The sequence below is a fragment of the Rattus rattus genome, chromosome 18 (assembly GCF_011064425.1).
Source record: "Rattus rattus isolate New Zealand chromosome 18, Rrattus_CSIRO_v1, whole genome shotgun sequence".
NCBI lineage: Eukaryota > Metazoa > Chordata > Mammalia > Rodentia > Muridae > Rattus > Rattus rattus.
In genome coordinates, this window is record NC_046171.1 from 5,082,450 (window position 1) to 5,095,600 (window position 13,151).

The 13,151-nt window shown below is 53.8% G+C and overlaps 1 protein-coding gene across 1 annotated transcript; it reads right to left on the reverse strand.

Moving 5' to 3' along the window:
* Nucleotides 1-401: 401 nt before the first annotated feature.
* Nucleotides 402-9,365, reverse strand: Mapk13 (mitogen-activated protein kinase 13). Its single transcript, XM_032889169.1, has 12 exons — nucleotides 9,147-9,365; nucleotides 8,582-8,711; nucleotides 7,508-7,566; nucleotides 3,867-3,975; nucleotides 3,703-3,732; nucleotides 3,062-3,109; nucleotides 2,825-2,939; nucleotides 2,668-2,739; nucleotides 1,477-1,556; nucleotides 1,259-1,337; nucleotides 985-1,161; nucleotides 402-815 (listed from the first exon to the last, which is right to left on the reverse strand). Exons 1-12 carry the CDS (start codon nucleotides 9,263-9,265, stop codon nucleotides 733-735), a joined length of 1,101 nt encoding a protein of 366 aa, XP_032745060.1. The 5' UTR covers nucleotides 9,266-9,365; the 3' UTR covers nucleotides 402-732.
* Nucleotides 9,366-13,151: the final 3,786 nt, after the last annotated feature.

The following is a 13,151-nucleotide window of genomic DNA, read 5'->3' on the forward strand; positions in this document are numbered from 1 at the left end:
AGAAACAGAGGCAGGTAGAGCTCTTGAGTTCCAAGCCAGGCAGGGCTCCAGGGCAACATAGCGAGATGAGATGCTGTTTCAAAAAAGGAGAAGAGGGGGGTTGGGGATTTAGCTCAGCGGAAGAGCGCTTGCCTAGCAAGCGCAAGGCCCGGGGTTCGGTCCCCAGCCCCGAAAAAAAGAAAAAAGAAAAAAAAAAAGGAGAAGAGAAAGACTCAAGGCCAGCCTGGGCTACATGGAGGCCAGCCTGGGCTACATGGAGGCCAGCCTGGGCTACATGGAGGCCAGCCTGGGCTACATGGAGGCCAGCCTGGGCTACATGTGAATATATATATTCTGACCTCCAAAAAGATAAAAGGCAGTCATCTCTGTAAGCCCTCATCCTGGTCTGTGCTGCACCCCCCCCCCCAGAAGCAGACCCCAGCCATTCCCTATAAGGCCCTCAGCCTGACTGACATATCCTTGGTCCCAACCCTCCAGGAAGGAAGGGACCCCACAGCCAGGCAATCACCCACATGTTTGTTTTAATACACCACACCCCCACCCCCCAAACAGCAGGCTGGAATTCTGCTCCCTCAGGCCTGAACCCTAGGCCATCGGAAGATTCTTCCCTCGGCTCAGGACACTACATTCCTATAAACCCTGAGATAGAAGTAGTGACAAAATAATATTGGTCCTGAGGGGGAGTTTGGCCCTGTCACAGTCTCGGGCTCAGCCGCAGGTTAGATCGGACAGTCACTGCAGCTTCATCCCACTTCGTCGCCGCGAGTCCTTCCGGGCTATGGGACTGAAGTTGGCGATCTCTTTGTAGATGTGTTCTGTGGAAAGCGCGTGCGCTTTAGGGTGCGCCTGGGAGAGCCCACCCTCAGACGGTGGAAACCAGCTCAAGGAGAAAAGCCCACAGGAGATGGACAGCTATTGGGGACAGGTGTGTCACCTCAGGCCCGGAGGGTGGGCAGGTGGAGGGAGGATGGGGGCATCTCTTACGTTTCCATTCGTCCACGGTGAGTTTCTCCCGCTCTAAGGCATCATCAAACGGCTGCTGGGCCTCTGTCTCCTCCTCAGGGTCCCGGAAGGGTTCAAAGAAGGGGTGGGCGAGCGCCTGAGCAGCGGTCAGACGCTTGTCCACGTCCAGCTCCAGCATCTTGTCCAGCAGGTCTACAGCTGCGGGGACAGACCACAAGGTGAGCCTCACCCAGCGTGGGACAGATGACTGTTGGGATGGGCTGCAGGCACTCTGGGGATCGGAGCCAGGTCTCACCTTGTGGGCTGGCGCGTGGGAAGAGCTGTGTGAAATCCTTTTTGGGGCTCTGGGGCAGGGACTGAATGTAGGATTTGGCCTGGAAGACAGAAAAACATAGGATATCTTCAGGCACTGGCCCGAGGGGGAGAAAAGTATGGCTGAAGGCCCCGTCGGAGGAAAAGAGGCGATGCCGTGTAGAGGGACCCCATGGGAAGGTGTCAGTCAGAGCCACTCACCGCCTTGTCTTTCAGCTTCTGCACGAACTCGGCACCTGGCACCCCAGTCACTTTCAGGATCTGGGTCAGCTGGTCCAGGTCTTGGCACTCAGTTAAGGCACAGCCTTGCTCTCTGCGGTGTTCGGAGCCCGCCCGCCCCACCTCCAGCCTCGTTCCCGGCAGCCTGGAAGACACTCCTGGCTCCAGTCCCACCTAACCACAGCAGGCTCTTGGCACGGCTGGAGCAGGTCTCCCGAGGGCTTCCCGACAGACAGCCCAGGTTAGGAGGAGGCTGCCCAGGCTACCCAGACCCAGCCCGCCAAATTCCCCTCCCCTTTTCTCTCTTCATTCTGAGCTGAGTGGGATGCCCCTGTCCCTTCTCCTGCCTGGCTCATGAGGGATCCCCCACGTGCTTATGTTCGGTTTCTTAGCAGAGGTAGGGGCAGGAAAGACTCATTTTTATCTTTTGATATCTGCATTTTAAACCATTCTAGTGGGGCCGGAGAGTGCTTGGTGCTTTTCTAGAGGACCCAAGTTCAGTTCCCAGCACCGTGACTTTAAAAACAAAAAACAAAAACCAAAAACCCCATGACTCCAGCTCCAGGGGATCTGGCGCCCTCTTCTGGTCTCTCAGAGTATCTGCACACACACACCCTGCACTCACAGAGACGTACACATAAATAAAAATAAATCTTTAAAACCATTCTAGGGGGGTTGGGGATTTAGCTCAGTGGTAGAGCGTTTGCCTAGCAAGCGAAAGGCCCTGGGTTCGGTCCCCAGCTCTGAAAAAAAAAAAAAAAAAGAAAAGAAAAAAAACCATTCTAGGGGCTGGGCTTCAGCATGAAACCCTGGGTTCCATCCCCAGCATAGTGACACACGTTTGTGACCCCGGCACTTGGGAGGTGACAGGAAGAGAGGCAGCAGTTCAAGGTCGTCTTTGGCTACATAATGAGCCTGAGACGTTTGCTGGGACACAGGAGACCACGGTTTCACCTTTAGTCCTGGTACTCGGGAGGTAGAGACCTACATAGCAAGCTTGACCTACATAGCAAGTCCTAGGCCAGCCAGGTCTGCTGTCTGAAAAATAAAACTACAGGCAATAAATAATCCTTCAGGGGGCCTGTCTGGCTGCCACAGCGAGACGCATTTAAATATTGTTGCTGAGGGAAGGGGGTCCCCAGATAGCCGTCATCCACTTCCAGCAAAGGATACAGTCCTTACCCTTGAAGAGTGTCTTTCCGGTTAGCATCTCAGCCATGATGCAGCCAACAGACCAGATATCCACTGTAAGGAAAGAGGGGTGTTGTCTGGCCCATCTGATGCTCTCCAGTGTAGGTCACCAGGGCCTGCAGGGCAGCTGGGCACTGACCCGTCTGGTTGTAATGCATCCAGCTGAGGATCACCTCAGGAGCCCGGTACCAGCGGGTCACCACATAGCCAGTCATCTCCGCGTCCGTGTGGCGCGCCAGCCCAAAGTCCAGGATCTATGGCTCAAGGGACACAGGGATAACAAGCTGGCTGAGGAACGGGGTTCTGAGGGACAGAACCTACCTCACCCAAAATTCCATCCACCTCCCCAAGCCTGGGTGGACCTGCTGTGACCCACCTTCAGCTCACAATCTTCATTCACGGCCAGGTTGCCTGGCTTCAGGTCCTGGGAGGGTTGGGGGAGGGGGGGCAGAGAGGAGACATCAAACTGATGCAGAGCCGGCAGGTGGCCTCAGATCTGTCTGTCTGTCTGTCTGTCTGTCTGTCTGTCTCTCATACACACACACACACACACACACACACACACACACACACAGTGCATACACATGTGTGCATGCACACACACATCCTTCCCTACACTGCAACAACAGTTGGGTCAGTTCACTTCTCCTTCAGGCCTCAGTTTCTTCCTGTGTAAAAATGACATCGGACTCTACATCCTTTTCCACCACCCCTATCCTCAGAGCTTGAAGCGCCAGCTATTGGCTCAGGGGCTCAGGGGCACACACACACACACACACACACACACACACACACACACACACACACACACACACACACCCTCCATCCTAGGTGTCTCCCCCAACCTCTCAACCCAGACATTCTACCACATTAACCCTGAAACACTCACAGCCTCTGTCTCCTGAGAACTGTCACTCTCTCTGCTGCACCCAATTCTCTGGCCACCAGAGTACCCAGTTCCCACCCCAGCACACATTCCCCCTGGACCGGGACCACCGTGGCAGAGAAAGCACTCACCCTGTGAACGATACCAGCTGAGTGGATGTACTGAAAGGAAGAGAGAGAGGTGAATGGGAGGCACCAGCTTCCACACCAGCGTCTCGGAACCCCCCCTGCCCCATCGCAGTGAGCTGGCTCTTGACACCGAGGTGGCCTTTGGCTGCCATGCGGGCTCCACCCACCTTTAGACCTTTGAGCATCTGGTACACCAAATACTGGACCTTCTCCTCACTGAACTCCATCCCCATTATCTTCTGCAGGTCGGTCTGCATGAAAGGCATCACCAGGTAGCTGGAAGGCAGGAGGCTTTTTTTAGCACAGTTCCCAGCCTCCCATGGGCCCAGGTGTGACCTCAGAGAGGTGGGGACAGAAGTAGGGCACAACAGGAACCTGGGAGACAACACCGGGCAAGAAAGCGTAAGAAGACTCAGGTGTGATAGTTCATGCCTGTAATCTGGACACTTGGAGAGCTAAGGCAGGATTGCCACATGTTAAGGTCCAGCCTGGGCTACATGGTGAGTCTGGGGGCTGGAGAGATGGTGCAGCTGACACAGTGCTCAGATGCATGAGGAGGTCTGGAGTTCAGGTCTCAGCACCCACATATAAAAGCTGGGTGTAGTGGAGTTCAGTTCTAATCCTAGTGCTGAGATTAGCCGGCAAGCCTAGCTTAATTGGCAAGCCAGTGAGCGACTCTGCCTCAGAAAACAGGGAAGGGGATAAGAGATGGCTTTGAGGGGTTGGGGACTTAGCTCCGTGGTAGAGCGCTTGCCTAGGAAGCGCAAGGCCCTGGGTTCGGTCCCCAGCTCCGAGAAAAAAAAAAAAAAAAAAAAAAAAAAAAAAAAAAAGAGATGGCTTTGAGGGCTGGAGAGATGGCTCAGCAGCTAAGAGCACCGACTGCTCTTCCAGAAGTCCTGAGTTCAATTCCCAGCAACCACATGGTGGCTAATGAGATCTGGTGCCCTCTTCTGAAGAAAGTGACAGTGTACTCATATAAATTAATAGATCTTTAGGAAAGAGAGAGAGAGAGAGAGAGAGAGAGAGAGAGAGAGAGAGAGAGAGAGAGAGATGGCTTTGATCTTTCAGAGGACTCAGGTTCAGTTCCAAGCATCCAAATCCTGAGGCTCACCTGTAACTCCAGTTCCAGAGGATCTGGTGCCCTCTTCTGGCCCCTGTGGGAACTGCATGCATGCAGTGGGCAAAACTCACTGTGCAGGGGATAGAGCGCTCGCGCAGGTGGACACACACACACAAACACACACACCTACAATCACAAGAACCAACAAGGTAGATAGAACATGTGGAACAACAACATAGGAGGTTGATCTCTGACCCCCAGATAAACGGACACATATGCACACATGTATGACTAGAACAAGAGGACAGAAGTTCAGGCCTCAGCACCCACATACAATGCATACATACTTGTATAGTACACACACATGCAGCTCCATTCATATGAACACACGCACACAAAACAAGATAATGAGGAATCGGCAGTGCCCAGCCTGGGCTCCTGGCACGTCTGCCACAGCAGCCTGGTTGGTAGAACTCAGGGTGGGTTTCACACAAGCCTGCATTCATACAAAGGTTCCCTGGCTATGCCCTCCTCTCTAGCCGACCAGCTGTGAGCCTGCAGCCTCTGCCCACATTCCTACCTCTATCCAAAACTTTCTCCTGCAGAGGGCCACGCCCACCCCAGCTGGCTCCCCTAACTACAGTATAGAGGCCCTGCCCGGAAGGAAACAGGAAACAATCCTCAGAGGGTGGAGAAGAGACCCCAGCTGTTAAGCACTCAAGAGAAACTGGCCAGGGTCAGCAACCCGGAAGTGTGACTCAAGGTAACAGCAGAGCTAGAAACAAAGGTAATAGGTAATAAAAGGTGTGTGTTACACACATACATGCACACGCACATGCAATTACACACACACACAGGCATGCACACAGGCGCACACAGGCACGCACATGAGCGCACACTCACACACACTTGAATGCACGCAGGCACACATTTCTTTCTTTTATTTTGAGGCAGGGCCTCATTATAAGGTCCTGCCTGGCCTGGAACTCAATGTACACAAGGGTGGCCTCGAACCCACAGAGCTTCATCTGCCTCTTGAGTGCTGGGATTGCATGTTTCTACCACCTTGCCTTCCATGGACTTTGCTTCTGAAAGCTACTGCTGGATGCTAGAAGAATCACTCAGCTTTTAAGAGCACCTGCTGGTCTTCCTAGGGAACCCAAGTTCAATTCCCAGCAACCACATCAGGCAACTCATAACTGTCTTTGATTTCAGGGGCTCGTTCAAGGACTTGCATACACACACACACACACACACACACACACACACACACACACACACACACACAGAGTTTACCTCACTGCCTTCATACACTGTTTCTCACAATCTAGTACCTGTGTTTGTCCTAAACTGTTGGGATCAAGGTCCCAGTCACCACCTCAAGCACAGTGACTCTTCCACTGTGTCGTCCTGCTGAGTGACAGCTCCCTCACAGTAACCTGCCAGCCCTCCTCTCCTTCCGGGTTCCACCAGCTCACCCTTTGTGCCTTCTAGCAAATGTAGACTTTGGATCAACATCCTTGTATCCCGTCTTATCATGTCCTGTCCCTGGGGTTCAGCTATCACCCGCAAAGAGGATACTAGCCTGGTTTACATCCCTGTTCCCCTCTCCTGTGATTTCACGGGCTCTGGATGAGTCAGGGACCCGAGGTCAAGCTCATTATCTTTTCCTCAAGGTCCGTTCTTCCTCCTCAAATGCCAGGCAGGGATTGGGATTCCTAGTCACCTGTATCAACCTCCCTCAGCCACCACGTCCAAACAGATGGCATAGTTCCTGTCAGCTTGGTTTGAGCTGGCCTCAGGTCTACCCTGGGGATCCCACACTGTAATGTAGATCAAAGTCCGGGTCCTCAACACTGTTGTTTCTCCCCAGGGACTTCTGCTCCTTTCTCAGAGCTGTTGGCCATGTCCTCTAAATCTGACAGACAGTATCAACACCCTGCTTGGGACTTCCATTCTTTGTGGGCTGGGGATGCGGCTAGGCTGGTAGAACTCTTGTCTAGCATGCACAAAACCCTGAGTTCGGTTCCCGGCACCAAGGCCTGGAAACCAAGCTCTTGGGAATTGGAGACAGGAGGATGGGAAGTTCAAGGGCAATCCTTGGCTACATAGGTAGTTGGGGGTCAGCCTGGGCTACATGAGAGGTCCAATTTAAAGAGACAAGACACCGAAACACTCCCGCAGCCCCAGTGGCATTGTGGTAGGATGAGAAGAAGAAGCTTAACTTATAGGAAGCCATTTTTGCTGCCACTCACACCTGGAATTCTCAGTATCACCCAAACAAGCATCCTTATCCAGGCTCTCGCCAGCAAAACCTGACACTTGCAACTAAATGTTCTGCTTGTCTGTAACAGTCAAACCACATCACCCAGACGGTACAGAGCTACCCAGCCCTCACTTCCTTCTAGGAAAAACAAAACCAAACTCTCTAGGTATCATGAGGTCCAAAGTCACACCTGACTGCCCGGAATTGTGAGGGGAGTCAGTACACACCCTTCGAGGGCCAGCAGTTCTTCCTGGTGCCAGGGTCTGGTAACAAGTGTAGGAGCTGTGTAGTGTAGACAGCTCTGGGCAGATACCTTACAGCCCTTCCATCCCCAGCCGACGTACCTCTCTAGGGAGGCACAAGAACTGCTGGGGCAGGCTGGGGGGGGAGGGCCCTTTCCACCTGGAATACTCTGCCCCAAAGTAGTTCCAAGTCACCATTAAGATCTACCAATACCCCAACCCCAGTGCAGCCCGACTCACAAATCTTGGAAGTTTCGAACGGAAGTGGCCGGTGTGTAGACATCCAGAAGCCCAATGACCTGGAGAAAGGGTCACCAGTGAGGCTGGACTGTCCCCACCATTCTTCCCTATCCTCAGGGTCTCAGTTACCCAGGTCCCCCATCCAGGTCACCCTCTGCTACAAAAGGTGGCCCCAGCTGGCAGGAAAACAGTATGGGGGGACCCAGACCGAGAACAAGGTAAGCTTGTTCCCAAATTTGGGGTTCGGGGTGAACGGACCCACTTCCAACTAACAAATCTTGAGGGTCAAGAGGGGGGAGGGGATGAAAAGCCTTTGAGCTTCCAGGTTCTTGGGACTGTGGACCTCAGCTCCAGCCTTAGACCCCGGGTCCCCAGCTACATCTGTCAGTCTGTCCTTGCCTGCCACAGAGCCAGAGGCAAGCCACCCTCCACTTGACAACTGGGGGCCACTGAGGAAAGGTTGTCTGAAAGGATTTGGGGGTTCACAATGTACAAGGCTTTATTTGAAATGGACCCCAGCCCTTCTCCCTGGTCCAGAGCCGGGTCATGGTTTCCATCAGACCATCAGGATGGTCAAATGGTCAGGCACCAGGCTCTACCTCCCTCCATTTCGAAGGTCAGCTCTGCTGCTGCATAATCCGGGGAACCTTCCTGTGCTTTAGTGTCCTCCCCCTTCCCCACAAACCCTGGACTGCATGTATTATGGAGAGGATTAGAGAAGTTAGCCAGCTTCCAGCATGCATTAAATACTCAGTGAGTGTTTGGCGTCAGACTTTAGCTCAAGAGCCCAGGCTCGGGCAGGACTGGAGTTGTCTCAGAACCAATCACGAAGCTCCCCTGTGCCTACTTCCTCCTCACAATCAAGAAACGGTTGTGCGTTTCTCTGGAAAGTAAGCTGGACAAGTCCTGGCACCTTCTCATTGGACTCTCCTTAGTCCTTAGCTGAGAAACCAGGGTGGGGTAAGGGAGGTTCATTCTCCTGGCCCTGCACCCAGGACCCTGGGTAGGCCCCCTCCTGGGCCTCTCTGCCTGCCCTCTGATCCCCAACACATCCACACCCCTGAGGCAGCCTACGTTCTCATGGTGCATGTGCTTCAACAGCAGGAGCTCGCGGTAAGCGCGCTTGGCAAAGATCTCCGACTGGAAGGGCCGGCTCAGCTTCTTGATGGCCACCTTCTCCCCTGTCCGCTTGTCGATGGCCGAGCTGCGGGGTCACAGGCAGGTGAAGGGGAGGGGCTGCGCAAAGAGCCTAAACTCTCCCTGTCCCTCCCGCCCTGTCCTAGCCACCTCTACTCTGGGTTCCCCAGGCTGGCCTGAGACCAGCAGAGTCTGTGTGTTGGGGGCGACACTGAGGAAGGGGCAGCGGAGCAGGGACAGAAACAGGTCTTGCTGACAGGATGCAGAGCAGGCCGGGAGTCCCTACTCTGCGATTTAGCAAGTTCCCTTCTTGGGGCCTCATCTGCAACCGCAGGGATCTGTCCCACGAACTCCGAGATCCCTTTTAAAAGTTACAGCCTTGGAGAACCAGATTCGCCAGCGACTCAACCCACAGGGGCCCCACCGCCACCGGGTTCACCCGGGGAGGCTACCGAGGAGGTGACCCTTGGCTCCTCTGCCTCCTGGGGTCCCCGGGTCTCACCACACCGCGCCATAGGCCCCGCTGCCGACGTGCGCGGGCGTCAGGTAGGTCTTGGGCAGCTCCCAGGCAGTCTTGTTGATGTCCTGCTTGTAGAAGCCCCTTTTCCGAATGAGGCTCATTCCGGACCCCGTGGTGGCGGCCCTGCGAGAACGTTGCGGTGGCTGCCCGCGGGCTCCCGGCCGGGTGTCCCGCCGCGGTCCCCTCCGCCCCGCGCCCGCTCCTCCCCGTGGGGCGGCGCACCTGCCGCCTCGCCCAGGTGCGGCCCCGCCCCAGGCCTGCCCACCGCCCGCCCGCGCTCCGGACTCCGCCCATCCTCGGCCCACGCCCCAGCCGTACCAGCCACCTGCTGCAGGTGCGGGGGTGGGGGGGGGGGATGCCCTGCAGGAAGGGGGTGCCTGTGAGGCTGCCCTGATCCCCCCCCCTCTAAGCCCTGTAAGAAGAGCTGGGAGGGGTTGGGGGTGAGCAGGACTTGTTGCTAGTTTGAGAAATATACCCTTCACAGGCAAGGCATGGTGGCTCTCGGGTCTGTACTCAACGCGGGAGGTAGAGGCTGAGGCAGGAGAATTGCTACGATTTCGAGTCCAGTTCAGTACATAGTTTAATGTCGGACTGGGTGAGACCCTGAGGAAGGAGGGAGAGAAGAGGCAAGAGATACAGAGAATGAATGGAGAGGGAGAGAGGAAGGAAGGAAGGAAGGAAGGAAGGAAGGAAGGAAGGAAGGAAGGAAGGAAGGAAGAAAGAATAGAGAATTATCATCCTTGACTGCACGGTGGGCTGAAGACCAGCATAGGTGACGTAATGAGACCCTACTGAACGATGGAGGGGTTGTTCAGCAGGTTAGAGCCCACACCGCTCTTGAAAATGACCTGAGTTCGGCTTCCAGCACCGATGTCATCATGTACATAGTTAAAAAAAACAAAACAAAACAATAAACAAACCCAGAGTCGACGGCAGCTAATCCTACAGTCCTCAGTGTTCACACAGATCTCAATGTCCGTGGGAGTTTGTTTGACATTGGTGGTGACCGTTTTTAAGACAGTGCGTCTCACTATGTACCTTAGCTAGTCTGGAACTTTCTAGGTAGGCTGGGCTGCTCTCTAACTTGTAGATATTCCCCTGCCTCTGCCTCCAGAGTAAATTTCCAATTCCGAGTGCAGACTTTTGTTGATTTCTAAAGCCCCATGAATGGCATTGTCTTTGGGGGTCCCTGGGAGACTTTGTTCTCAATTTCAGTCACGAGGACTTTGGAGGAAGAGTTCATGCCTGCCCTTAGGGATGTTGTCCCATCCTCCCTGGCTTCTCTGTGAGCCAGCTTGCTGCATTTGTCCAAGGAGAGAGGCTTACAGGAGGGCAACGTGCTAGCCTGGAGACTCATCGAGCTGTCTGCGGACCCCCAAACTTTACCCTGCTGCTTCTCCCACACGGTCCGCCAAGCACTGAGGAGAACAACCTCCACTGACATGTTGTGGGCGGGACGTCTGTTAATCATCCTAAGAACATGCCAAAGAATGTATAGGGATGACAGAGTCAGCCCATTGGGCGTGAAAATTACCTAGTAAACGTACGTGCTCGCCATGTGCCGACGAGTAGTGTGCTTTACATACTCCACTCCAGGGCAGAAGGCTGGTGAGTCAGGCCGAGCACCCTCACCGGAGAGGTGACAAACAGGCATAGAGGGCTGAAGTGATTAGCAAAGGATCACGAGGCCGGAGAGGGGCAGAACTGGGTAAGGCAGCTGGCATGGTGGGCCCTGGAGCAACGTATTCAACGATGTCTCCAAACCAAACCGAATCACGCTTAGGGACGTGGCTTCCTCCGTACAGCCGTTCCTGGTCCATCTTCCGATGGTCCCAAGACCCCATGGGAAGACAAAGGAGGGGCTGACAGCAGAAGTTTGAGACCCTTTGGGTTGGTAGTTCTGTATTAAGGACCCGTGTTTAGGGGTTGGGGATTTGGCTCAGTGGTAGAGCGCTTGCCTAGGAAGCGCAAGGTCCTGGGTTGGTCCCCAGCCCTGAAAAAAAAAAAAAAAAAAAAAAAAAAAAGGACCCGTGTTTTTGGAAGCCAGATTCCATGGCTGGTCATAGGCGGACCACTCAGAGTTGGCCCTGAGAGATGCGCTCTCCCGGCCAGAGAGGAGAAAAGGGGCTAGAGTATCTGCAGTGTGGTAGAGCTGAGCCCAGAAAGGAAAGGAACCCGAGGGAAGTCTTCCAAGCCCAGGAGGGCCACCCCCTCGCACAGCTGGCCACTCTGGGCTCCTCTTGAGCAAGGGTCAGGAAGTGACTCAGGCCTTAGACTCAGCTGACAGTGACCCTCACCTTGGGCCTTGCTGGGCTTGGGTTTACTCAGCAGCCTGGCAGCCTTGGAGGGAAATGCCTTCAATCCAGTGAGGGGAGTCACTGGGGACAGAGGAGGGGGGAGGAGCTAGGAGGAGGAGGGAGGGAGGGAGGACTAGGAAGAGAAGAGGGAGGGGAGAGGAGGAGGGAAGGAAGAGGAGGAGGGAAGGAAGAGGAGGAGGGAGTAGAGGAGGAGGGAGGGAAGACAGCAGAGGAAGAAGGGGTCACCAAGGGCATCGTGGGTAGCTGGATGTTTCTCCCCAGCTCCAAGGGCCTCAGTCCTTCCCTCTCTCCCCCTGAGGCATGAATGCACTGTAAGCACGACTTTGGAAAGAGACCTGAATTCCCAGCTCTGGCACTGCCCTCTGTGTGACTTTAGAGCAAAGTCCTAACACATCCTTGTAAAATGAGGTGACACATAGAAACAGGTAGACGCTCCTTTCCTGTGTGTCCAGACAAAGGCTCCTTCCCCACCCACCCCCGCATTTGAAAATATTTTAATTAATTAATTAATTTCCTTGGTTATTTTATTTATTTACATTTCAAATGTTGTCCCCCTTCCCGGTTTCCCCTGTGGAAACCCCTTAAACCATCTCCCCTCCCCCGTAGTTTAAACTTTCTTTTTAAAGTTTTATTTATTTATTTTACATATGTGAGTACACTGTTGCTGTCATCAGACACACCAGAAGAAGGCATCAGATCCCATTACAGATGGTTGTGAGCCACCATGTGGTTGCTGGGAATTGAACTCAGGACCTCTGGAAGAGCAGTCGGCGCTCTAACCACTGAGCCATCTCTCCAGCCCCGTATTTTAAACATTTTTAAGAGATTTACTTACTTTTATTTTATGAGTATAAGTGGTTTTGCTCAGATGCACTGTGTTGATGCCTGGTGCCCACAGAGGCCAGAAGAGACCACTGGGTTCTCCGGAGCTGAAGTTAGAGGTGCTTATGAGCCACCATTTGGTTCCAATAGGAACCAAAGTCAGGTCCTCTGGGAGAGCAGCTGAGGCTCCTAACTGCTAGGCCATCTCTGTAGCTTACTTCCTCCTGAAAAGTTCTGCGTGTGTGTGTGTGTGTGTGTGTGTGTGTGCGTGTATCTGTTTATGGGTATGTGTGCATGAATATCAGTACCCTCCGAGGCCAGAAGAGGACCTATAATCCCCCCGGAGCTGGAGTGACAGATCACCAGCCACCCAGTGTGGGGGTTGGGAACCCGACTGATCCTCTGAGAGAACCGTAGGCCCTCTAACTGCTAGGCCATTTTACCAGCCCCGGGTTTAAATTGCTTTTATTCACTGTGCCTGGGTGTGAATGTGTGAGCAAAGGACAACTTATGGCGTTCTGTGTTGGCGCTCCTTATACCGTGTTGAGGTGAGGTCTCTCTGGTCTGGGTTACTTTTGTCTTCCAGGCTGGCCGGCCCACGGGTTTCTGGGTAATTTCCTGTCTCTACTGCTGATGTCGAGATTATAGATGTGAGTCAGTGCATCTGGCATCTCAGGGAGATTTATTTATTTTCATTATTTATTTAGTGTGTGTGTGTGTGTGTGTGTGTGTGTGTGTGTGTGTGTGTGTGAATGCCATGTGTATGCGGGTACCTTGTGGCCTGGCACCTTCGCTTCTTCCCACTTTGAATCAGCCCATATTTTATTTTGTTTGGACGTTTTACATT

Excerpts from the sequence above, each read along its gene's own strand:
- Mapk13 (XM_032889169.1), bottom strand. The coding sequence starts at position 9,265 with ATGAGCCTCATTCGGAAAAGGGGCTTCTACAAGCAGGACATCAACAAG. Across the intron at positions 3,110-3,702 it reads CAGCTGGTATCGTTCACAGG|GACCTGAAGCCAGGCAACCT; the intron begins GTGAGTGCTTTC and ends CAACCCTCCCAG. Across the intron at positions 1,557-2,667 it reads ACTCTTCAAGGGTAAGGACT|ACCTGGACCAGCTGACCCAG; the intron begins GTATCCTTTGCT and ends CTGAGTGCCAAG.